Genomic DNA, 26,480 nt, shown 5'->3' with positions numbered 1-26,480 from the left:
TCTCAGCTCACTGCAAGCTCCACCTCCCGGGTTTACGCCATTCTCCTGCCTCAGCCTCCCGAGTAGCTGGGACTACAGGTGCCCGCCACCTCGCCTGGCTAGTTTTTTGTATTTTTTTAGTAGAGACGGGGTTTCACCATGTTAGCCAGGATGGTCTCGATCTCCTGACCTCGTGATCCACCCGTCTCGGCCTCCCAAAGTGCTGGGATTACAGGCTTGAGCCACTGCGCCCGGCCTTGTTCATTTCTTTTTACTGTTTTTTTCTCTATTGTCGTCTTCTCACTTTATTTCATTAATTTGATCTTCAATCACTGATACCCTTTCTTCAACTTGATCAAATTGGCTACTGAAGCTTGTGCATGCATCATAAAGTTCTCATACCATTGTTTTCAGCTCTATCAGGTCATTTAAGGTCTTCTCTGCACTGTTTATTCTAGTTAGCCATTTGCCTAACCTTTTTTTCAAGATTTTTAGCTTCCTTGCAATGGGTTAGAATATGGTCCCTTAGCTTGGAGAAGTTTGTTATTACCGACCTTCTGAAGCCTGCTTCTGTCAAGTCATCAAAGTCATTCTCCATTCAGCTTTGTTCCATTGCTGGCGAGGAGCTGCGATCCTTTGGAGAAGAGGCACTCTCGTTTTTAGAATTTTCATCTTTTCTGCTCTGGTTTCTCCCCATCTTTGTGGTTTTATCTACCTCTGCTCTTTGACATTGGTGACCTAAAAACGGGGTTTTGATGTGGATGTCCTTTTTGTTGATGTTGATGCTATTCCTTTCTGTTTTTTAGTTTTCCTTCTAACATTCAGGTCCATCAGCTGCTGGTCTGATGGATTTTGCTGGGGGTCCACTCCAGACCCTGTTTGCCTGGGTATCGCTAGCAGAGGCTGCAGAACAGCAAATATTGCAGAACAGCAAATATTGCTGCCTGATCCTTCCTCTGGAAGCTTTGTCCCAGAGGGGCACCTGTCTGTATGCGGTGCCTGTCAGCCCCTACTGGGAGGTGTCTCCCCGTTAGGCTACATGGGGGTCAGGGACCCACTTGAGGATGCAGTCTGTCTGTTCTCAGAGCTCAAACGCTGTGCTGGGAGAATCACTGCTCTCTTCAGAGCTGTCAGACAGGGACATTTAAGTCTGCATAAGTTTCTGCTGCCTTTTGTTCAGGTATGCCCTGCCTACACAGGTGGAGTCTATAGAGGCAGTAGGCCTTGCTGAGCTGTGTTGGGCTCTGCCCAGTTTGAACTTCCAGGCTACTTTGTTTACCTACTCAAGTCTCAGCAATGGTGGACACCCCTCCCCCTACCAGGCTGCTGCCTTGCAGGTTGATCTCAGAGTGCTGTGCTAGCAGTCAGCAAGGCTCTGTGGGCATGGGACCTGCTGAGTCAGGCATGGCAGAGAATCTCCTGGTCTGCTGGTTGCTAAGACCATGGGAAAAGCACAGTATTTGGGCAAGAGTGTACCATTTTTCCAGGTACAGTCTGTCACAGCTTCCCTTAGCTAGGAAAAGGAAATCCCCCAACTCCTTGCACTTCCCCAGTGAGGCAACACCCTGCCCTGCTTTGGCTTGCCCTCCATGGGCTGCACCCACAGTACAACCAGTCCCAATGAGATGAACCAGGTACTTCAGTTGGAAATGCAGAAATCTCCCGTCTTCTTTGTCAATCATGCTGGGAGCTGCAGACTGGAGCTGTTCCTACTCAGCCATCTTGGAATGGACTCTAACTTTCTTTAATTTCTTTGAGCAATATTTTGTAGTTTTCAGTGCATCAGACTTGCACATCTTTGGTGGGATTTGTCCCCCAGTATTTTACATTTTTTGGTGTCACTGTAAATTGTGTTTTAAATTTAATCTTTTGAGTGTTCTATGGGTTGAATTGACCCTTCCTTCCAAGAGATATATTGAAGTCCTAACCCCTGGTACCTGTGACTCTGAGTTTGTTTATAAATAGAAGTCTTTGCAGATGCAATTCATTAAGATGAGGTAATGGTGTAAGATGGGCCCTTAATCCGATATGGTTGGTATCCTTTAAGAAGAGGGAAATTTGGACATAGACACACAGGGAGGGAAGATGATGCAGAGATCCAGAGAGAGAATCCAGCCAAATGACAATGGAGGCAGAGAATGGAGTGATGAATTTACAAACCAAGGAATGCCCTGGATTGTCAGAAAACACCGGGAGCTGGAAGAAGCAAGGAAGGACTCTCCCCTAGTTCCTTCAGAGAAAGCATGGCCCTACCAACACCTTGATGTCAGATTTCTATCCCCCATCACCTTGTTAATGAGTGTTTATCATTCTTAAGTTCTGGTATCATTTCAAGTTCTCTCCTCTAGTTACTTTGAAATATACATAATATTGTTGCTAAGTATAGTCACCCTAGTCTGCTATCAAACATTAGAGCTTATGTCTTCTGTCTAACTATATGTTTGTGCCCATAATCAACCTGTCTTCATCCTTTCCTTCCCCTCCACCCTTTCCAGTCTCTGGTATTATATTTGGAGATTTTCTAGATATCTTTCTATTATTGATATTTACTTTAATACCACTGTAGCCAGGGAATATATTTTATATAATCTGATTCTTTTAAAATTGATCACTACTTACTTTATGGCTACCTTGGTAAATGTTCCAGTGAAATGTTATTGAAAAAAATTCGGCTGTTGGATGGAATGTTCAATAATCAATTGAGTCAAATTAATTGATACTGTTGGTCAAATCTTTTATATCTTTACTGATTTTCTATTTGTTCTATCAATTATTAAGATATGGGTATTGATATTACTGATTATCATTGTGGATTTGTCAATTTATCCTTGTAGTTCTATTGGTTTTTGCTTCATGTATATATGCATACACACACACACACATATATATACACACACACAAACATATATACATAGAGAGAGAGAGAGAGATAAAGAGAGAGTCCTACTCTGTCACCTAGGCTGGAGTGCAATGCCACAATCATGGCTTACTGCAGCCTTCACCTCCCCAGGCTCAGGTGATCCTCCCATCTCAGCCTCCCAGGTAGCTGGGACTACAGGTGTGAGCCACCATGCCCAGCTAATTTTTGTATTTGTATTTGTATTTTTTTTTTCTGAAATAGAGTCTCACTCTGTCGCCCAGGCTGGAGTGCAGTGGCATGATCTCAGCTCACCACAACCTCTGCCTACTGGATTCAAGCAATTCTCATGTCTCAGACCCCACCTCCTGAGTAGCTGGGACTACAGGCACACGCCACCAAGCCTGTTTAATTTTTGTATTTTTAGTAGAGATGGGATTTCACCATGTTGCCCAGGCTGGTCTTGCGCTGCTGGGCTCGAGTGATCAACCCACCTTGGCCTCTCAAAAGTGCTGGGACTATAGGCGTGAGCCACTATGACTAGCCCAGGTTTTTTTTTTTTTTTTTTTCAAATTCAGTCTTCGTAAAGACTGTCAAAATTGTCAATGCTGACTATGTTACAAGTCATCACAGTGGGGTATTGGGAAAAGTTTTCAATTAGCAATAGTCGTGCCTCAGATAAACCTCATTGGCTATGATACTTCCCATTGTGCAAAGCTGCTTCATGTACTTTGAATATCTGTTATTGGGTACATAAATGTTTAGAGTTATTATGTCTTCTTGATGAATTGACCTCTTTATCATTATGAAATGATCTTTTTTATCCCTGGCAATATTCTTTGCTCTGAAATCTACATTATTAGTATTAGTATAGCCATTCCAACTTTATTTTGATTAGCATTAGCATGGTACATTTTTTCTATCCCTTTAGCTTTAACTTATTTGTGTCTATATTTAAAAGGATTTTTTTAGGCAGTTAGATATTGCTTTTATAATCTAATCTGACAAATCATGCTTTTATAATCTAATCTGACAAATCATGCTTTTATAATCTAATCTGACAAATTATGCTTTTTTTTTTTTTTTTTTTTTTTTTAAAACAGAGTCTCACTCTGTCACCCAGGCTGGAGTGCAGTGGTGCAGTCTTGGCTTACTGCAACCACCACCTCCTGGGTTCAAGTGAGTCTCCTGTCTCAGCATCCCAAGTAGCTGGGATTACAGGTGCACCCCACCACGCCTAATTTTTGTATTTTTAGTAGAGACAGGGTTTCACCATGTTGGCCAGGCTGGTCTCGAACTCCTGACCTCAACTGATCTACCCTCCTTGACCTCCCGAAGTGCTGGAATTATACGCATGACCCCACTGCACCTGGCCTTTAATTGGAGTATTTAGACCATTTATATTTAATGTGATTACTGATATAGCCTGGCTTAAATTTTTGTCTTGTTATTTGTTATCTATTTGTACCATCTGTTCTTTGTTTCTTCTTGCCCCTTTTTCTCAGGAACATAAATAACTGAAATTCAAAATAGTGAATATGGCTGAGCATGGTGGTTCATACTTGTAATACTAATACTTGGGGAGGCCAAAGCAGGTTGATCTGTTGAGATCAGAAGTTGGAGGCCAGCCTGGGCAATGTGGTGAAACCCTGTCTCTCCAAAAAATACAAAAGCTAGCTGGGTATTGTGGCAGGTCCCAACTACTTGGGAGACTGAAGTGGGAGGATCACCTGAGCCTGGGGAAGTTGAGGCTGCAGTGAGCTGAGATCATGCCACTGCCCTCCAGCCTGGGCAACAGAGCAAGACCTTGTCTCAAGAAAAAAAAAAAAAAAAAAAGACAAAATAGTGAATATGGTGGGAGAGATTCAAAGAAAGATTTGGGACTTTACAGAAGAGAGATATTAAGTCAAACTGATGATGTCAGGAATGACTTAAGAAAATATTCAAATTGAACCTTGAAATATTTTGGATATGGGCGATGGTGTAAGGAAGGTGCTCTATATAGAGGCAATAGGATGAACAATGGGATTGGAGGCAGTAAAGCATGTGTTTGGGCTAGGGAATAATAGATTGTTCAGGTGGCCTGAAAAAGAGTGGCAGGAGAGATGTGGAAAGTACTTATGTTATTAACAGCTTCCTACAGATGTCCCTACCCTGATAACCCACGGATACCTGAGATATCTGTCAAATCCCACATATTATCTACTCTTTAAACCTGCTCTCTCAATAGCCCCTAATTTTATGTATGGTATCACCAGCTTGCTTAATATACATACCAGATAGTCATTTTGAGTCATTTTAAATGCCTCTTTGTTCCTCAACCCTATTCATCCCACCTGCAGGTCATCTTCCAAATTTCAGCTTTTTTTTTTTTTTGAGATGGAGTTTCGCTCCTGTTGCCCAGGCTGGAGTGCAATGGAGTGATCTTGGCTCACGGCAACCTCTGCCTCCCAGGTTCAAGCAATTCTCCTGCCTCAGCCTCCCAAGCAGCTAGGATTACAGGCATGCACCACCATGCCCAGCTAATTTCGTATTTTTAGTAGAGACGGAGTTTCACCATGTTGGCCGGGTGGTCTCAAACACCTGACCTCGTGATCATCCGCCTTAGCCTCCCAAAGTATTGGGATTACAGGTGTGAGCCACGGTGCCTGGCAACGAGCTTTCTTTTCTATCCTTATCTATCCCCACAGCCTTGGAGCCAGGCTCAACTCCCCTCCCCCACCCTGCCCCCCAAACTGTTTAATTAGCCTTCTTACTGGTTTTGCTGCTTCTAGATTCTTCTCTCTTTCAACCAATGCCACACATATCCCCCTGTATGCCCTGAGATGGATGTGAAGTTCTGTGTGTGTACATGTGTACATGTGTACATTTTTCTGGGGAGTACTTGTAGCTTTCATCAAAGTCTCAAAAGTCCACAAAACACTAGGAGTCACTACCCTGTATCTTTATTTCAGATGAAACCATGCTCAGTTAATGTGGTGCAGTTGACAGACTACTGAACAGTAAGTCAGGAGACCTGGGGTTTAGTTCTGGTGCTGCCACTAATTAGCCGTATGATTTTGGGCAATGAGGCACTTACTTTGCACCTGTTTCCTCATCTGTAAAATTCAGAGTCTCTTCCAACCTTAAAATGCTATTATTGAGAAATTACCATTCAATTATTATGAAGAAATTACCATACAATATCATAAATGCTAAAACAAAGGTATGCAGAGCTTTGAGAGCACAAAGGAGGTTCTCTGGGTGTGGGACCATCTAGCTTTGCTTGGGAAAGTTGGTAAAGAGTTGCAGAGGAGGCTACAGTCGAGTCTTGAAGGATGAACAGAACTTTCCAGGCAGAAAGAAGGAGGAGGGCATTTTAGGCAAAGGGAACTTTGTGAGAAGGCAGAGAAGTAGTAGAGCCTCAAGTTGGCAGAACAACGAGTAGATGGTTATAGTTTGGATATATGTGTACTGAAAGTTTGGGCTTTAAATGCACAGGGAGTACTAGGAGATAAGCCTGCAGAAGGGGAATGAGTTGGGGCCTGAAGTTTCTTATATATGGTGCCAAAAAGTTTTGATTTTATCTTGTAGACAGTGGGAAGCCATGGGTTGTTTTAGGTAAGAGAGTGACAGGCTGATTTCCCTTTCATAAAAATTGCATTGGCAACAGGGAGGAAGATGGATTGAAAGAGAATGAGACATGTTTGGAAAAGATAAAGGTCTGAATAAGTCAAGGGGATAGAGGTGGAAGGAAGATAATGTTGTTCCTTTTAAACCTATTACATTTAAGATACCCAAGAAATGTCCAAGTGAAAATGTATGGTAGGAAGTCGGAAATTTGAGTCTTATGCTCACAAGTTAGACCTGGATTTAGCAGCATTCATAAGTGAGCACTGACTGAAGCCACAGGAGTGAATGACATTGCTTTGGAAAAGCATGTGGAGTGGGGAGTAAGGGGGCCAAAGGCTAAATTCTGGGAAGTAACAGTATTTGGAGTCAGGAGTAGAAAACACATTGGAAGGGTGGCTTGGGTTCAAGGAGCTGAGGAGTGAAGGGAGGAAGAGAGATAGTAGTGAAGAATCTACTTTTTTTTTTTTGAGACGGAGTTTCACTCTTTTTGCCCAGGCTGGAATGCAATGGCGGGAACTCAGTTCACCGCAATCTCCGCCTCCCGGGTTCGAGCGATTATCCTGCCTCAGCCTCCCGAGTAGCTGGGATTACAGGCACCTGCCACCACGCCCGGCTAATTTTGTATTTTTAGTAGAGACAGGGTTTCTCCATGTGGGTCAGGCTGGTCTCGAATTCTCGACCTCAGGTGATCCACCCGCCTCAGCCTCCCAAAGTGCTAGGATTACAGGCGTGAACCACCAGGCCTGGCCTAATAATCTACTTTTTTAAGAGGGTTAGATGAGAAAGAAATGAAAGCGAAGGCTAAAGCAAGAGGAGACTACTGAGTGAAGGAAGGTATTTCATTTTATTATGTCTGCTGAGCAAAGATCAGTGAAGAGGCCGAAGTTGGTTACCGGAGAGATTGGGAATAATGGATGGAGGTGGGAAAGGATGGGATATAACACACACCTGCAGGGCCTAGACCCAGGCAAGGGAGGTGGAGAGTGTTTATTCTTCCCTAGAAGGAGGAAGGAAATCAGAAAGAGTTTAATTCAGTGGTTCTCACATTAGAATCACTGAGGTATCTTAAAAAAGTGCCAATAGCTGGGTCACACCTCGGAAGTTTCTGGTTTAATGAGTCCGGGATGGTCCTGGGCATTGATGTGTTTTCAAAGCTTCCCAGGAGATTAAAATCTGCAGTCAAAGTTCACAACCACTGGTTTAATTGTAGGTAACATTTTAGATTCACGATAATAGGATTGGATTTGAGGAAACTCACACTTAATAAAGGTCTGATGAATAGGGAGTGATCAAGGTTTCATAGATGAGGAAGGGAGAAAGAGAAGGAAGCAAGAAGGGAAGGCAGCTAATGCTAACTTAGTGTATTTTATGTGCCAGAGATATAGAAATGAATGAGGCGTGGTCCTTCTTCTTAGAGATCAGGATCTCACATGGGAGACACCTCACCACAAGCCTATGATGTAGTACAGTTCTTGACCAGTTAAGTTTTTTTGTGTGTGAGCAGTTTTTTTTTTTTTTTTTTTTTTTACTAAAACTGAGGGGGGAAATCCCTCACCCTCAGAACCCAGGTATTTCACAATATAGACTGGCTCTGGAAATCCTTTTGTGAGCATTGAGAGTAGCCTTTCTGGGAAGGCGGGTGCTGGGGAAAGATCTCTAACTATTCCGGGAGATCAACTCATCCCCAGGCTCATCAGCAGGGCTGGAAGTAGATGGTGATTGTGGCCCTGCATGTGGGTACATTACTGCAGTCACCTGTACCTGGGAGGTGGTTAAAATTGCTAATTGCTCACATGGAAACACTTTGATGGCCATTCTGCTAGTGTGTGAAGCTTCTACGAGTAAGGTACCAAGGATTCCCTTTCTCTGAGCAGCATCGTAAAAAGGCCCTACTTTTCATCAGAGCAGAAAACCTAACTTTTGCTACTGTGGTCTGGGCCTGACCTCCAGGGACAGCTTCAACCACACAGGAAGTAGGTAGGTGCTTCTCTATAGTCTGGACCTTCCCTCAGAGAGAGTCTACTGTCACTTCTTGAGCTCCCTAAATCTTCCCCAGGGGAGTCCAACTCCCAGGGCTCCTGGGAAGCCTCTGATCTGACTCCGCCAGCCCCACCTCCACCTACTGAGCTGGTGAGGCGTTGAAAGGGCTTTAATGGAGAGCCCTGGCTTTTAGCTAGGGCCCTCCTTCCCCGAGGAAGAGTACTGAAAGAAGTGTCCTAGAGAAGTGTTTGTCCTAGGCACAGAACAGAGACGGGAAGCTCGATTGGGAATTGACTGTGGCACTATGGGTATGTGGAGGGTGTTCCGTCGGTTATTTCATTAGATCCTTTTTATACAAGCAGAAATTGAGGCTTGAAGAAATCAAGAAACTGGACTATGTCCTCAAGGACAGGAGCTGTACAAAATCCAATCTGTTCCATTCTGTTGTCCCTCAGGCTCCTGGCCTCCCTCTGTTATTGTAGGTTGACCCCTTTGGGAAAATCTCAGTCAAATGTCATTTCAGTGCTCTCCTTCCTTCTAAAGAATTAAGCTAGGTCCCTTAGACCGTAGGGCACATGGGCCTTCTAGTTGGGTCTCTGTTTCCTTACTCAGTGACTTGGGGACGTGTGAAATCCAGATGGGATTCTATCCTGGGGTGAAGGTAGAAGGTAGTACAGAGAATTGCTGAATGGGACAGACTACACCAGTAAAATTTATTGTTGGACTCTGTAATCCGGTGTTTTCATTGCAGAGATGTAACTGAAAGCCCCCAACCTCACCCTCAGAGAAGAGAAAGGAGGGACCAAACTTACTCTAGCCTGATGCCTGATACCTGTTAATTGGGAAGCTTCGTCTGTTAACATCCTGACTTAGGTTTCAAGCTTTCAGTGGGGCCAGACTATGGAATTATCTGTAATTCTGGCATCAGGAGCACTTTTTCCAGTTCTTCGGGCCCTTCTGAGGTCTGAGAAACAGGCTAGCAGCGTGTGAACATAATTCACACTGAATCTGCCTGACAGACGGTGCCACGGCAGCCCTGACTCTTTGTCAAATTACACACTAGCTGCCCAGCACTGGGGTGTGCTTTGGGGCAAGGCTGGGGACACCCATGTCCTCCCTACTTCCCTTAACCCTTCTTCCCCAGCTCTCCTGCCACCCCCTCATACGAGCCCTAGTGCAGCCCGGTGCCTGCACACGATAGGCACAAAGTGAATGAGTGCCTGGACGCATGCAGGGACTTGGGTACATGAAATGATGATTCTGCATATTTCATGTAGTCTTGGTGCTGAGTCACCTGCTTACCCATACTACTGGAGGAGGGGATGAAGAAAGGCAGAGTTTGGGCAAAGGAGAAAGGAAGTGTGTTTTACTGTTCTGCATCTTTGAACAATGCAGCAAAATTGGCTCTGTCCTCATCTTTGGACAGGTTAGAATGAACCATCAAAAGGGGTGAGATTAGGTCTCAGGAAATAATTTTCATTAGGGAGGAGCAAAAATTCCGAAACAAGTGAGGAACAGAGACTGGGAGTCTCCTTCTCTGGGATTCCTTAATCACAGGGTTGTTAGAGCAGGTGCCAGGACTGGAAACTGAAGGAGGCTGAGATGTTGAAAAGGCCTTGGCCTGCTTAGGGAGAAGTATGCGAAGATGCTTTCGAAATGATACTACTCTAAGTGGCGGGTTGCACGCCAATAACACTAATGATAATTGAATACTGCTTTCACTTACTCCAAGGGGAACATGGACTTCCCACAGCCCAGGCTTTTACGGTGTAGGGTCACTCTTGCAGGGTCAGATATAAAAGAACCCTAACTGATTTCTTGGCATACTGGGAGGCAGAAATGCCTCAGACGTGTAGGATATTTTGTGAGACCCTACAATCCCTGTGTGGCACCTTCAACTCTAAAGTATCTGAAACTCCTGGGATGCACAGTCTGCCTGCTTGGGGTTGGGGACCCAACAGGCCAAGGCCTTTTTCCTCTTGGAGGTTTCCTGGGAGAAGGCCCCCTCTCCTCCGCCATCCAAACTCCCAGGCGCCCGCGTCGTCTCCTCCTCCCCTTCTTCCCCAGGGCCGAGTTCCCTTTGTAATTAATCCCAACACTCAAACCAGAGGGGAGGAAAAACGTGTTAATGAGGGAGCGTCCCAGACTGACTGGGGCGGTCGCTGCTCGCAGCTAGAACTCCAAGTAATTAAATTATTTTTGGAAGGAGGGGATATGGTGGTGATGGTGTCAGGGAAATCCCCGTATGCATGGGAAGAGGCGTGCGTCTCTCGCCACTAATTAAAATCAGGGATGACCCTCCCTTCTCGCACCCCTAGGGGGAAAAAAAATTCAGTCTTCCCACGTCCCAGATTCCATTGGATTTTGTGCAGCCGGGTCCGTGGCCCTAAAGAGAATATGCCCAGCCCCGGGGATCTGGGGGTTCCGTCTCCGACAGGAGGGGTCGAGGAAGACAGTCCCAGGAGGGACTGCGGGCTGGGCCAAGGCCAAGAATCGAGGCATTCTCCAGCCCACCGTTCGGGACCCGTGTGTCAGCCCCACCGCGGATTCCCAGGATCGCTGAGGGCCGCCGGGCATCTGAAGGCGCAGGGCTGGGGGAGCGGCGACTCCGGGAAGAGCGGGGCCGCAGACAATGGATGTGGCGGTAGGAGGGGCGGCGGCTGCGGGAACAGCCGGGAGGCGGCACCCGGGAGCTCGCGCTCCCCCGCCCCCTGCACCCCCCCACCCTCATCCCCTCCCCCTCCGCCCCCTCCCCCCTCCGCCGCCGGCTCCCGATCTGATTCCTGATCCTTGATTCCTTGATCCTTGGTCCCGCCATGGGAGCCTAAGCGCCCCCTATTCCCCCCTGGCCCCCAGCCCCCGGGGCCTTGAGGGGGAAGAGGCAGAGGTCTGGGACGGAGCAGGGGGTGACCAGACTCAAGAACCCCCCGTCTCAACACCCCCATCGCCCGCGCTGCCTGTCCGGTAGCGCCGAGTTCGGAGCGACCCGAAGCGCTGCGGATACAAAGGCGACGGGCCGAGCGGGGCGCCCGCTGAGCCCACCCGGCAGTTCGCAGCGGCGGGTGAGTGCCGGGCCGCGGGGGCGCGGGCAAAGTTTGAAAAAAAAAAAAAAAAAAAGAAAAAGAAAAAGAAAGAGAAAAAAAGAAACGGAAAAGGAGGAAAATCATGCAAGGGGCCAGGGGGTGCCCGACCCCAGAGCGAGCGGGGTGGCTTATGGGGGAAGGGGGGCTGGGCTCCGGGCAACCCCCTTCCGGTGCGCTTCCCCACGGCACAGCGGAGTACCCCCCCCAACTTTGGGGAGGAGAAGGGGCTCGTGGGGGAGGGGGCGGAGCCCAGGCCTGGAGAGCCGGGGACTTTCCTGGGCCCGGGCGGGGGCCTTAATGATCCCAGGGGAGCCGGTTGAAGCCGGAGACTGGGAGCTTGTGTTGGAGGTGGGGGGAGAGGCGTGGAAGGATCGGAGTCTGGAGGTATTGGAAGCCAAGGGTGTTTTGGGGTGCACACACCCCTCAGGAGCGTGGGGAGGGACGGAGGCAGCTATGCATTAAGGGTTTAGAGTGGAGTCTGTGGGGCGGGCTGGGCAGAGTAGATAGGGTGTGTGTACAGCCAGAGGATGGGGCTGGAAGCGGTAGACTGTGTATACGGGCCGAGGGAACAGACGCTGGCATCCCTCTCCCCACTCATATTTACCCATTTAGGGGACTGTGGGCTCTGCGTTAGTGAGTTTTGAAGGGTTGGTGGAGGATCCGTGTGCATGATTCTTTGTTTTGGTGTGTGTGCATGCCTTGACGTGCTGCATGTTCCTGCAGGTGGGCCCCTGGTTTGGATGTGTAGGTGTTTTTCTGTGCTTGACTGTGTGTGCACCCAAGGAGCGGCTGACCACGCATCTGCTGTGTGTTTGGATATATGTTTATATGTATACTTAGGGGAAGGCGTGTATGTCTATGTGTGTGTATTGGGAGAGGGCTTCACGGGAAAGAGGTGTGTAGGTACCAAGGAAGGTGGGTGTATAAGAGCAGAATGGAGTGCATGTGGATAGGTGCGTGTGCACCTGTGTACTGGGAAGAAGTGTGAGTGAATCTGTGTTCTCTTGTGTGTAACCTGTGTTGATGGGTATCAGTGTGTTTGCCTGCCTTAGCTGGTATGTATGTTTCTGAGTGTGTGTAAGGGGTACCTCTATGTCTCTGCAGGCAGATTTTCCTGGCAAAAGTCCGGAAAGGAAGGCTGTCTGCAGGATTTTGAGACTTCGTGGATGGCCTCGCCTGGATTTAGGGGTAGTACCTTAAGTATCTGAGACCTATGGGTGGGAGGGAATGGGTTGTCTTATGAAGTGCCTGTTTTTGGGGGATGGGTTTTTCTGGAAGAGGGCGTGTGTTGTGGGGAATAGGGAACAAGGGGTCTGGTTGTAGTCCTAGAGGAATTTGGAAGATTGGCAGGGTCAGGGAGAAGAATAAGAGGAACTTCCTCCCCCATCATCATAGGCTGGGTTCCAGTGCTTGGAGAGGCTACATTCTTCTATTCCCAGCCTTAGTTAAAAGCCTCAGGCCACAGTTCTCTTGGAAAGCCGTCTCAGAGTTTGTTGCTTCAGAGCCTTCTAACTCTGCCCTAACTCTAAGATCTTAAAGTTCCTGAGGAGTCTTGGGATTTTGGTGCGGGATGGAAACAAGAGGAGGAAGCATGTCTGGAGGGTGAGACCTGGTAGGGAACAACTTGGGTTCCCTGCCCATGGGGTAGAGAAGGTGGCATAGGGTGTTTCTTCAGGAGTTTTTGCAAGTGAGTCTGTGTGGTTTATCACATAGTTTCCCTTTTCCCTGGTGTGAAGCATGATTGAGATGGAGCTGTGGGTGTGGGGCCAGGGACTGACTGTGTGTGGGGAAAGGGCCAGGTACCCATTGCAGGCTATACTGCCATACTCATCGTCATGATAGTGTGGTGGGAAGTCAGTGACTATCCAGGAAGTGAATGTCTCTTTCCACCAAGAAGCTACAGCTCCCTTCTCTCCCTGTCCTCTCTCATCCTTTTTCTTTTGGGGTATAGGGAAGGGGTTGCTCACCTCCTTCTTAAGGATAGCCTTCCTCCATTGTACACTCTAGCAGTTTTCTTTTTGCTGCCAGTGGCTGGGTTGCGGCACCCAGTTTTAAGAGCTGAGGTGAGATTGCACATGCCCATTAGGGTCTCTGGGCAATTGCAATTGGAATGTTAGAGTCTCTAATGGGCATGTGCAATTGGAATGTTCTCTCTTTAGTCCTCAGGGCTCCCTACCCTCCCTAAGGCCTGGAGATAAGAGTAGTGGGAGTTACAAAATGTTTGAATGAGGAACGGGGCAGAGTAGGAAAAGCCTTTTTTTTTTTTTTAATGGATCATTGCCCCAAACCCAACACCTGTCTGACAGTTAGGGCTCCCAAGGCTAGCAAGGCACTTGCATCTAAGATGGTGCGCCCTGGCCCTCTGGGGTACCTTGTTTGCTCTGTATACACTCATCACATGCATGATATATTATACTGGTGTGGGCTCTTCCAAAGAGGAGGAATTGTGGTCAGATAATAGGAAATGCCATTTCTGAAAGTACTTCCAGATTGGGAGTCGGTGGCCACGTTGGCCCCTCCTCACCCATTGTCTTGCTCCTGACTTCTACTTCCTCTAATTCTTCCGGGGCAGGCCTCTCTGGTGTGTTTGCCTCTTCTCCTGATCCTTTTAGGTCTGAGGAAATATCCCCCCTTCCCTGGCCCTAGAGCAGGACAGTCTTTTATCTGCTCATCTGGTTTCCAGGTCCTTCCAGTTAATGGGGAGGGAACTTGGCTAACAGAAGCTTTGGCAGGGAAAAGGAAGAGATCTGATCCCCTCTGAGTTTTAGAGATTCCAGTCTTCTCCTTCCCTCAAGTGTTCCTCACATTGTGAGGCCAGAGAAAGGAGTCAGAGTTGGTTGGAATTAGTACTTAACAGTGGTGTGATCTCGGCAAGTAATAAACCCCCTTCCCCAGCCTCTTAGGTGTCTTAAGGCACATCCTCCAAGCCTAGACTGAGCCCTTCCACAAGGAATCCCTGGTCCCCTGCCAAGTGGCTTTCTTCCCTGGTTTGCTTTTAAATTCTGGCTTTGCCACTTTCTAATTCTGTGACATCAGACAAAACTGGTAACTTTTTGAAGCCTCACCTGTAAATTGGAATTAATAATAGGCCCTACTTCTTAGGGTTATGAGGATTAACTGAAATAATAGAGAAAGCACGTTGCACAGTTCCTGGCACATAGTAAATGTTAGCTGGATGGTTTGGATTCTGAGGGATCATCATCGTTAAGGGAGAGAGGTCGGGGTCGGGACAGGAGAAATAGGCTTTGGTTCTGATCTTCCTCTGTCCGGCCACATTAGGCACTCTCTCCTATCTGCCAGGCGCTGTGTGAAGCACAGGGGATGGAGGGGCTAATAAGATGTTTCCCAGGGGAGACATGCGAAAACATGTTGATTCACTGCAGCCCAGTGAGTGCTGTGTGGATGTGTGTTCAGGAGGCCACTGGAGCATAGAGGAAGAGTGCTTGGCCCTGGGGTGAGGTGCCAGGGAAGGTTCCTGGAGGAGATGCCCCCTTAGCTGGATTAAAAAAAAATTAAGGTGAAATTCACATAATAGGAAATAAACCACTTTAAAGTGAATAGTGGCATTTAGTACATTCACAGTGCTGTGCAACAACCACCTCTGTCTAGTCCCCAAACATTTGCACCATCCTGAAAGAAAACCCATACCCATTATGCAGTTGTCCCCATTTCCCCTTACCCCAGCCCCTGGCAGCCACCAATTTGCATCCTGTCTCTATGGATGTACCTATTCTGGATATTTCATACACATGGAATGATAGAATGCGTGACCTTTTGAATCTGGCTTCCTTCGCTTAGCATAATGTTTTCCAGGTTAATTCACATGGTAGCATGCAGCATGTATTAGTACTTCATTCCCTTTTATAGCTGAATATTATTCCCTTGTGTGGATAGACTTTAGCTGGTTAAAGAATGAGTTAGGCCAACAGGAAGGGTCTGAGGAGGGCACTGCTGGTGGAGGCTCAGTGTGAGCAAGAAGGCACACAGGGTGTTTGGTAGTCCTGCACCTTGAAGTATGAAGTAGGGATTTGGCCTCAGTTTCTCTGTCTAGAAAACAAAGTTATCATCCCTTTCCTGCTTGTCCTATGGGGTTGGTAGAGTTGGAGGTATTAAGAGAGAAGAGAGGCTAGGGTATTACTGCCTCTTCTTAGGCTCTGGGCTAGGGATGGGACTTTTAAAACTTGCTCTTTCCTCCTCTTTCCTGGGCAGGAAACTGTATGCATCAACCCTCATCCTTGTGGGGAGCCATCTCCCTGTTCACTTGGCATCAGCTTCCCCTCTCTCTGAATTGACCTGAAATTTCCCCTTTTACCTTCCAAAGATGGGTAACCCTGTGCATGATGAGATTTTGTCAGCAGAGGTGAAGGAAAGCCTGGGAGTAAGTCCTACTCACACTCTAGCCTACGGCGGCCCTCCCCTTCTTTATCCTGTCTCTTGGTGATGTGGCTTGGGCAGCCCTCTCTCACCTTCTCTGTTGTGATCTGGCTAGAACTGTGGTAGGCCAGGGAGAATTTTTGCTTTCCTTGTCTCTACCCTGCTTGGTACAGAATAGGAGGCAGAGGCCCTTTATGGTGGGGCCCTTTGGAAATGAAGTTTTGCTGTGCTTTGTCAGATGCCCCTGGCAAGGTTGGTAATTACAGACATAACAGCTGGGAACTGGTTTGGGAGAAGCAGGCTTGGAATCAGCAGAGCTGAGGATATCCTAGTAAGTAATCAGGGTGGGGCAGGGAGAGGGGAGAGTGGGAAGAAGCTGGGGGCTGGCTAGGGTGGGAGGCTTGGGACCCCCTTCCCCTGCCACTCCACACACAGCTGGGCATAGAGCCTAGAGGAGAGTGGGAGGTGATTGGAACCCAGGTCTGCCTTACTGTAAGTGAGGAAGAAGGAAGGAGAGGAAGAAAGTTGGGGGATGCAAGGGCCGCTGAAGAAAGAAGCAGAGAGGAGGAAGAGGCATTTTGGTTGCTCTCTCAGGCAGTACCTGGATATGGTCTAATTTAGAACAGGGCCAACGCTGCACCTAAAGGTGGTTCCATCTTATTCTGGGGTGTTTCTCCTTACAGTGAGGTCATGGGAGCAGGAAGTGGAGGGGATTGGCTGTGGACCCACTAAAGGAGAAAAGGTGGGAACTAACATTTTTTAAAGCATCTATTGTGTGCCAGAATCTGTAATATTCTGTATGCATTATTTTGCTGAAAACTCTTAACCTTCTGAAGTAGGCACTATTATTCCCATTTTATAGATAAGGAAACTGAGGTTTGGAAAAGAGGAGCGACTCACCTGAGATTACATAGCTCGTAAAAGACTCTGCCAGGTCTGACGTCAGTGCTCTTCCTTTTTCCCAAAGTTTCTTCACCTTCCCCGACTGTCATTCCAGTTAGGTCTGATTGCTCATTATTGCCTTTAATCTTGCACTTGAGTAATTCCCCCGTTTTCTGAAAAGCAAACATGAGTCCACTGTCAGCCTGAGGAGCAGAGAAGCCTACCCTTGAGGGTGGGAGTCAGAGAACGATCTCGTCTCCAGGAGGAGCACCTTGGTGTCATAAACCTGAGGTGGGGCTGGCATTTCTGCAGAAACCTCTCCTTGCTGGGCCATGATTTTGCAGAGTGGTTGAGGGAAGGGAGTGACTGTAGGTTCTGGCCACCATGGCCCATGGGATCTTGTTTGTGATTGGGAGGAGCCTGGTCCTTATTGTCTATAGGGTTTTTTCACAGCCCCTAACAATGTCCTTCAGACCCCTGTTTTCACCAGAGTGTTCTTGGCTCCCTCAGCCTGGTCAGAGACAGAGGGTGTGTTTGTTTGTGGGTCTGGGGAGGGGGTTCTGTTATTTATTTATTTATTTTTTTGAGACAGAGCTCGTTGCCTAGGCTGTAGTGCAATGGTATGATCTCGGCTCACTACAACCTCTGCCTCCCTGGTTCAAGTGATTCTCCTGCCTCAGCCTCCCAAGTAGCTGGGATTACAGGCATGTGCCACCATGCCCAGCTAATTTTGTATTTTTAGTAGAGGTGGGATTTCACCATGTTTGTCAGGCTGGTCTCGAACTCCTGAGCTCAGGTGATCTACCTGCCTCCGCCTCCCAAAGTGCTGGGATGAGCCACTGCGCCTGGCCTAGGGGGTCTGGATTTTTAGGGCAAGTAGGGTTTAGATAGGAACAGGTGCTGAGCCCGAGGTGTGAATGCAGTCACTTAAAAAACAACAGACTGTGAACAAAACATGCATTTTGTCACCTGCTTTACTTCAGGAATGGAGATGGTAGATATAAGGGATGGGGGAGATGAGAATTTTCAGCAAAGAGTGAGAATCTTAGGTAGGGGGGTAGTCAAGATGGTGGAGGCTGGCTGGTACTTGGGCCTTTCAGCTGTCTCTGGTTTTCTAGATAAGAACCAGCCAAGTTGCCAGATCCAAGGCTCTGGGCTGAGGCAACAGGAGGTTCTCAGGATGGGGATACCCAGCTCTGCCACCCTCACCCCCAGTCACACTGTATCTCACACTCTACTGCCTTCCTACAATTCAGCCTTTCCTGAAAGCGTCCCCATGTGTTCTTCCCCCGCACTCCATCCTCACAGCTCAACTCCCCCCATCCACAGCAAGCCCAAGGTTGGCTAACTTCCCCTTCCCAACTAGCTGCTTTTTACGTCTTTGCACCCCAGGGCAGGGGCTGGGTGAGTAGGTTTTGAAGGTCTTTTGGGGCCAGGGACAGTTGCGGCCTACCTTGAGCAGCAGGCTATGAAGAGGGGGCATTTGTTTTTGGAGTGCACAGGAAGCTGGCTTATGGGTCAGCACAGCTCACCCACCTCCCATTGTCCACCCTCTCCCTGAAGACACCTCAAGCTGCCTGTTTTCCTTCTTGGTTCTTCCACAGCTCACCTGGTGGGCAGGTAGGGGCCAGTTCTCTGCCTAGGTCAAGGGAGGAAGCAGCTCAAATCCTGGTGGTGGAAATTGTGGCGCCTGCCCATTGGTAAAAATTAAATGGAGAATCCAGAAGCCCTGGTTACCTTCCCACCAGCTTAGTGTCCCGTCTTCTCACCGGCCCCCACCTGGGACAGATGCCAGGGGGATTACTCACCTTTTCTCCTGCAACCTTTCCACCCCCAGTGTTCTCTGCAAGACTGACTGGGAATGGGTCTGGGGAAGGCTAGGGCATGGGGTGCTATGGGACATGTATGTACACACGTGTGTGCTTTTGTGTGCTGTGTTGGGGGGCAGGTACCTCTGGGAGCTGGGATGGGGGTGGGGGTGCTGGAGACACAGCAGAGCAGGTCTTTACAGAACCTGCCTAGCGAGGGTGGGTGGAGCTGGGTGGAGCAGGCAGGAGTGAGTCCAGGTTTCAGAGGGGCAACAGAGTGTGGGTGTATGTGTGTGGGGGGCAGGTGTTTCGGTGTGTTCTGTGGATTTAGAGGTCCCCAGCCTCACCCCCGGCCTTAGACTGAGGGAAATTAAGGAAGCAGGTGGAGAGGGGCTTGGCTCTGGCTTCCCCAACTGCTTTTGAATTAGAATGCAAGCTCAGGTATCCTGGCCAAGAGCCTAGTCTGTGGGCCCTTCTCCTGTGGTGCACCCTGCACTGCGGTCTGCTGGTGAGAAGCTGCTCTGGAAGCCTAGATGCCTGGATGACCCAAGCACGGCCAGGATCCCACCCCTCCTCTGCCACTCAGCCCAGTGAGGAGAAGGATCCTGCCCCCACCCTGGGGCTATGAGGATGGTGAGCTCATGTCTGGGGCTGTCCTGGGAGAATGCCTGGTTAACAGGGCGGGGGTGGGGCACCTGGTGCCAGTTCCTGGGCTCCCTGCTCTGCCCTTCCCACCCCTCAGCCCACCAAGATCCAGCTGTTCTCTCTGGCCTCCTGGGCAGCACTGTCATCCACGGACAGCCTTTTTCAGGGTTTAGGAATGCGGGTCGGGACAAAATCTCCACCCTATTTGTGGTCCAGGACTGGAGCTGTTCCTTGCCTACGCTGTACCTTAGTCGTTTTGGTGATAGCAAAGCCTAGCATCTCCGGATGGGTGGCTTGCCCACGGCCCAAGGCTGGGTGGGGATGAAGGAACATCACGGTTCTTAGAAGTGGTAGAAGGATGGGTGCAGGAACCACCCCTTTTGGGGATAGAGGCTCTTTGGTTCTGGCTGTCTTAGCTGAGGCCTGTCTAGTCTCTGTTTCTTTGTCCCTGGTGAGAAGAGGGGGCAGAATGGAGTCAGCAAATCCTCTCCTGTCGTGGCCCTCTTGCAGTTGTGTCTACTCAAGGAAGCAGCGTCCAGAGCAGTCTCATGGAGAAACCTGGTCTCACTCCAAGAGAGCACCCCTCAAAGTCAGTGTTAGTACGATTTTCCAACAATCAGAGGAGGCCGGAAATGGGCTGCTGTAGAAGTAGTGGCCATGAGGGAGTAGTGGCACCCAGAGAGAGAAGTAGTCACCTTCTCTCTCTGGGTCCCAGAGAGAGGCCCCTTTCAGCTTGGTGCTGGAAACTGTTGAGAAGAGGGTGATTCAGCCAGCTGTGTCCTCCTGAAGGGGAAAGGGAAAAGGAAAGGGGTGTCAGGGAGTGATGTGGGCATAGTCAGAGGTTCGGGTACCTTCCTCTCCTCTGTGGAAGCCATGTTGGGTATCTGCATTTTCAACCCACACCCATCAACTTCAGCCCCCCTACCAGGGCCTGACAGCTCTGCCTGGGTTAAGCACATCTGTGAAACTCAGGGGAGGAGTGTGACAAGGAGGAAAACCAAGCAAGGCTGTGAAGTGGGGCAGCTGTATCTCGAGTCTCTGCTGTGCCTTGCACTGGCCTTAGGCGTTGGTGAGGTGCCTGACTGCACAGAGCGCTAGCTCCTGGGATCGTGAGTTGGGAGGTTGGACTCTCAGCTTAGTTCCTGCCATCTCCACGGCTGAAGGTGGGCATCCAGCACTTTGAGTGGAACTTATATTGATATCCTTGGTCCTTGGCACTACGGTTGGTGATGATTAGGGAGCCAGGCAGCTAGGGGGTGCCCACATGTATACCCCTGCCCATGGGCTGCAGTGGGAAAGGGGTGCAGGGCATATGCAGGAAGACCCAGGCCCCTGTGTAGGAATCGGAGACCTTTAGTGGGCAGGGGCCCACAGACGACTCTTCAGGCAGGGTCTGAAGCAGTAATCACGCCCATTTCCCTGTGTTCAGGCAGAACCACCCTTCTTTGGTCCCTGACTGTGGAGAGGAAAATGGTCCTATCAGAGATCTCTGCTCCTGTCTGAGGAGAACTTGAGGCTTCTTGTCCTCTTTCCCATCGTCTTCCCACCTGGCTGGAAGTCTTTTAAAAATCAAACCCAAGCACCCTCTGCAGCTCGGCTGGCTAGGTGCTTCCAGCCCTGTCCTTGGTGATGAGGAAAAATAGGTGCCCTTTTTAGGTGCATGTTTGTGCTCTGTCCCCGCCCCCCTTTTCTTCACGAGAATCACCCTGGTTTCCACAGCTCTTTCTCCCAGCCCCATCTTCATCTATGCTCTGTCTCATTACCCCACCCCAGGCCTAAAGTAGCTGGGACTGGGCTGCGGGGTGGGCCCGGGCTAGAGCAGTGGCAGGAGGTGGCGCCTGCAGCTGCCTGCGTCTGGTCATCGGTCCTCAGCACGCGCCACGCATGGGGGTGCTGGTGTTTGTGTTCAACGCCTTGCCCACTTAAGCTGCCTCCTTTGAGTGGGAAATGGGAAAGGGTTGGTCCGCCCTGGTCTGTGTTTTGGCCAACACCCACCTCCCTTATACACACACAGACCCCCACACCCACACACATCCACATACACACTACTCTAGGGCCCTGCTCCCTCTTCCTGTTGCCAGGTTCTGAGTGTATTTTTTCCAGAGGCCTCCAATTGTTTCCTGAAGAAACCTGATCCCAGAGCTCAGACAAAAGCTGGGGCCGCCAGAGGAGAAACCCCATTCTCTCCTCCTCTGTCCCTATCGCCCCCACCTCTATAACCTCCCTCCCTTTGGATGCTGGGTATGGGTTCCAGGACCCGGCTGCCATCACCTAGGCAACAGGGGGCTTTTGTTGCCATGGTGATCAATGTGGGAGAAGCTGGGCAGCCGGGACAAAAGCCCCCACATTTCCCCCCGCCGAGCTCCCCCCAATCCCCTTGGGATGATACTGAGGCACATTCCATTAATTTTATTTCTGAAAGGCCTTTGGAGGGGAGAAGGGTCTCCTTTTTGTAACAGGCTCTCTCTTCTCTCCCTCTCTCCTCCCTGGCCTCTTTTTAACCCCAGATAATCCATGGTTGGTTTGAGCAGGGGACTGAGTGTGTGTGTTTGTGTCTTGGGAAGTGGGAGGCAAGGTGAAAGGCAGTGGGGCACATTCCTTTTCTACAGCTTCCCCCTTCCCCAGACTAGGGCAGCTCCCTGTCCTGCACCGAGTCCGGACTTCCCTCCCCGTCTCGTCATCCCTTTTGACATTTCCACTTGTTGATCTCATCCAGTGATCCCCTCCCCCCATCTCTTCCCTGGGAACGCTGCCCACCCGGGAGACCCTCCAAACCCCTGATTCCTGAGACTGATTAAATAAGGGGAACTTCTGCCCTTCTCTTTACTCCCCTCCCCTCCCTCCTCCCAGGCCCCCCAGCAGCAGTGCTTGGATTAGTTCCCTGGGGTACTTGAAGACACAGCAGGCAAGGGTCTCAGAAGTCGGGTTCATTTTTGGTGCCTGTGTTTGGTAGGGAGGAGAGAAGCGTGTTTTGGTGCTTTTTGGGCTCCCTGACTTGGGTTGGCAGGCCAGGGGAGCAGGATTCATGTTGAGTCTTTAGTAAGTAGCAGGGGAGGAAGATAGGGGGCACTAGGCTGGGCAGCTCAGAACAAAAGGATGGGAGGGGACTGGCATCCTTGTCTGGTTTGAAATTTATCTGGAGGGGAAATGCAATGGCATCAGTTTACCTCCTGGGTGTGTTTGAAGTGGTGGTTCTGGTTGGTGTGTGTGTGTGTGTGTGTGTGTGTGACTTCTTTATTTAGTTGTACTAACAGCAGGATTTATTTATACCACCTCTTTCTCTAGTCTCAGAGGAAGTATCTGGGGATTGGAGTATGAGTGATCCTGGAGCTAAAACTTGTTAATTGCTTAACTAATTACTAGCTGAGCCATTTATAAAAGCACTTCTTTCACCCTCGTGATCCTTACGGCTACCCCATGAAAAAGGCATCATTATCTTCCCTATTTTACTAATGAGCTTACCAGGATACAGGCACAGAGATGTTAAGTAACTTGCACATGGTCACACAGCTAGTCAGTGGAAGAGTTAGGTTTTAAACTCAGATCTTTGAGTGCACATCCCTGGCTCTTCTGGCTGTTGGCTTTGGCAGATGGTGGGTATACAGGAGGATGAGGAGATGGACAGCCTGGGGTCTAGTGTGTGTGTCTGGACTCTAGTCCATGGCAGTTGTTTACTTCTCCACCCCCTTTTCTACCCCCATGTCACTCTGTGACCCACTTATTATCTTTGAGCCTCCTGGCAAAATTCAGTTTTTATGAGGAAGACTAGAAAGAATAGGCTGGAACCACAAGAGAAATGCAGGTGAGATGTCTAAACTATATGGAGGGATAGGCCAGTAGAATGGGTCCTCAGGAGAGTGGGTAGATGAGCCCAACATATATTTTTCAGGTAAGTGGATAAATAAGGGTCATTTTTGCTGCAAAGGTTTTTGGAAAGTCTTAAGGTTGGGTTAAGGTATTATGTCTCTGTCCTGTAAGTGTGTCCTTATCACACACATGCTTTGACATGGGGATACTGACAAATATAACTAATCCTATGGAGGATTGCGTCTATAGAGCTCTGTTAAGAGGATGAATGAATAGATTTCACATTCATCTCCCTACAGTCATTATAGTTTTCCTGAGAGCCAGAGAGGTGTACAGTCATGGATGTTTTGGTCAACGATGGACTACATATATGATGGTGGTCCCATAAAATTATACTATTGTATTTTTACTGTACTTTTTCTATGTTTAGATACACAAGTACATACCATTGTGTTACAGTTGGCTACAGTGTTCAGTACAGTAACATGCTGCACAGGTTTGTAGCCTGGGAGCAATAGACTATACCATAAGGCCTATGTGTGTAGTAGGCTATACTACAAAAACACAAGGTTTGTGTAGGTACGTTCTCTGATGTTCCCAGGATGCAGCTGCCTAATGACACATTTCTCAGAAAGTATCCCTGTGGTTAAGCGAGGCATGACTATGTTCATTTACTAGGTTGGTATCAGTTCCTTGCTCTGCGCCCATGGGAGGGGAGATTGATATAAATATGTATCAATCATATTGTTTATTCTCAAATTACTGATGGTTTAGAGTAGTCGGAGTAAAGGTAACTATACACAGCAAATCCATTTATCCATTTTAGTCTTTTTTTTTTTTTTTTTTGAGACAGAGTCTCGTTCTGTCGCCCAGGCTGGCGTGTAGTGGCATGATCTCGGCTCACTGCAACTCCCGCCTCCCAGGTTCAAGCAATTCTCTGCCTCAGCCTCCCGAGTAGCTGGGATTACAGGCGCCTGCCACCACGCCTAGCTAATTTTTATAGTTTTAGTACAGATGGGGTTTCACCATCTTGGCCAGGCTGGTCTTGAACTCCTGACCTCGTGATCCACCCACCTTGGCCTCCTAAAGCACTAGGATTAAGGTGTGAGCCACCCCGCCTGGCCCCATTTTAGTTTTTAACATAATCAGCCTCTCAGCAGCATTTGACCTGGTTGACTTAATTGCCACCTCAAAACACTCTTAAATTTCTGGCTGCCTTGAGACCCCACTCTTCTGGCTCCCCTCCTTGTCTGGCCTTTTCATCCCATTTGCTGCTTTTCCTCTAGACATGTGTACATGTCGGGGTCCTTTATGTCCTTATGTAGTCCTCTCCCTAGGTGATTCCATCTATCCCCATAGCTTTTCACACCCTCAGTACCTCCAGCTCGGACTGTCCTCCAAGTCTGGCTCCTCTGATACCTGGCTGCCTACCGTCTCATGGCCACTAACTTAGCAGGCTAGAAGCTGAACTAATTGTCTTCCCTCACAAGGCTGCTTCCTCCCCAGTCTTCCCTACCCTACTGATGGTGCTACCATCTGCTCACTTGCTCAGGCTGGGGATTCTTGACACTCCTGTCCCGCTCATTAGGTCCTGTTGATTTGACGGTTACTCACTCTTCTGTGGTTCTACCCTTAGCAAGCCTGTACTACTGCAGTCACCTCCTTACTGATCTCCCTGTTTCTACTTTTCCCTCTTTTCAATCCGTATCTGCGTAGCTAAAATCCTTCGAAGTTTTCCTGTGGCCTTAGAATAAAATAAAGTTCATGCTCTTCACCTGGTGCCTGGCAGTCTCTGCAGTGCCACCTTCTGCCGCCCACTCTCTTCCTCAACTCTGGCCCCACTGGCCTTTGTTGGTTCTTTAAATACAACAAACTCTTTCCTGCCTTTGGCCTTCACACATGTGATTCCTCTGCTCCTTTGCTTGGTTAATTCCTGTTTCTTCTTCAGGCCTGTGCTGAGATGTCATTTTTTTCAGACTTTCTAGAACCGCTAAGTTTAAAGTAGCCCTTGCCCCATGTGGTGTCTCTCATAGTTTCCTGTTCCGCCCTTCCATCCATAAGTATAAACGACCTGCAATCGGTCATTTATACTTATCTGCTTACTTGTTTGGTGTGCCCTCTTCCCTGCTAGACTGTAAACTCAGGGTTTGTTGTACTACTTTACACCTAGCAGAATACATGTTCATAGAAGGTGCTCAAACAAGATTTGATGCGTCAATGACTGAAGATAGGAAGTAAGTGCTCAGTGGATGATGATGACTGTTAGGGGAGTCAGGGTCAGCAGGGAAGATAACATTGGGTGCCAGAGTATGTGGGGGCTCCTATGAGGGGGTGGGGCTGGGCTCTGAAGAATGAGCAGGATTTGGGTAGGGATTAGAGAGAGGAGAGGTCATCCTCCTCTGCAGAATCAGAAGGTGAAGTATGGTTGAAAGATAAGCCTATAAGTAGGCAGATAAACTTGTGCCTTGCCTATTTCAGAACTTTAGGCAAGTAGAAACTTGTCTTCTCCTCCCACCCCCACCATATTATCCATAGTTTCCACCCCTCACCCTCACCTGGGGGTGTGCATACGAAGCTGCCACACCTGATCTTACCAGTAACCCTGGGTGTGTTTGAAGTAGATGCTGGGGAGATGGTACCAAGGGAAGCAGCCCGCTGTGGGCACACTCAGAAAGTATGAGTGAGGGGAGGAGGTGTAGCATGTGGAGGAGATGCCTGGGGTAGCCCCTGGACAGAAGCCAGCTCCTTTCTGCTCTCTGAGGTGTCCATTGGTTCAGCCTGTTGGCTTGGCCAGAACCTGCCCTCTTCATGCCTCAGTTTTCCTGGCTGAGATTAGGGAAGCAATGCCCTGCTCCTCCCTTTCAGAGGGCTTGTGGTTAGGTCATTCTGGGTGAGCCTTCCTGCCCTGGGAGCCTTTGCTAGCCATCTTCCCCCAGGCCTGAGTCCGTGGCACAGCCTGGCAGGGCTCTTTCTAGAGGAGGGTAGGAGGAACTGGGCCCAGTGGACAGCAGGAACCTGGGTGGAGATATTCTCAGGCCATGGCTGGGCTCATTTGAGCCTTCTGTGGCTATTGTGTGTGGATGGTCTTCCTCTGCTCTGACCCCATAGAGAGCTCAAGCCGCCTCTAACCAGCTTCTTCCTCTCACCAGGAGCGTCGCTGGATTTTCTCTGAGACAAGCCCACCCGTCCAGCAAAATAGAGTCCCTCAGGGTGACAGTTGACTTCCTGAAGGTGCCTCTTGGCCTGAAGAAGCCGGTGCTGAAGGAGGTGGCTGTGGGGCCCCCCAAGAGGCCCCAGCCTGCGGCCCTGGAGCGCTATAAGGCGCGGCGTTCAGACGCCATGGACACCGAGTCCCAGTACTCGGGCTATTCCTACAAGTCGGGCCACTCCCGCAGCTCCCGCAAGCACAGGTGGGCAGGCATGTGGGGTGACGTGTGGCGGAGGGAGGGTTGG

At 49.1% G+C, this 26,480-nt stretch overlaps 1 protein-coding gene and 1 non-coding gene across 5 annotated transcripts in view; one reads left to right on the top strand and one right to left on the bottom strand.

Moving 5' to 3' along the window:
* Window positions 1–3,414: 3,414 nt before the first annotated feature.
* On the bottom strand, window positions 3,415–3,555 carry LOC114674741 (U4 spliceosomal RNA). Its single transcript, XR_003725852.2, has one exon. It is a non-coding gene; the product is annotated as a U4 spliceosomal RNA (small nuclear RNA).
* A 7,633-nt stretch (window positions 3,556–11,188) lies between these two features.
* VANGL2 (VANGL planar cell polarity protein 2) overlaps window positions 11,189–26,480 on the top strand; it is a 28,153-nt gene continuing 12,861 nt past the window's right edge. Inside the window, exons 1-3 of one of the 4 annotated variants that reach the window (XM_015113524.3) lie at window positions 11,189–11,490; window positions 12,616–12,699; window positions 26,177–26,437. In XM_015113524.3, the coding sequence (XP_014969010.1) occupies window positions 26,367–26,437 (71 nt within the window). In that variant the 5' untranslated portion in view covers window positions 11,189–11,490; window positions 12,616–12,699; window positions 26,177–26,366. Of the gene's footprint in view, window positions 11,491–11,805; window positions 11,896–12,615; window positions 12,700–26,176; window positions 26,438–26,480 lie in introns of those variants that run through there. The other 3 variants (XM_015113519.3, XM_015113503.3, XM_028827040.2) reach the window with 3 other exon arrangements.

This window comes from Macaca mulatta, chromosome 1 (genome assembly GCF_049350105.2).
Source record: "Macaca mulatta isolate MMU2019108-1 chromosome 1, T2T-MMU8v2.0, whole genome shotgun sequence".
Taxonomy (NCBI): domain Eukaryota; kingdom Metazoa; phylum Chordata; class Mammalia; order Primates; family Cercopithecidae; genus Macaca; species Macaca mulatta.
Note: the sequence above shows the minus strand (reverse complement) of the source record. Positions and strands in the feature narration are given on the sequence as shown.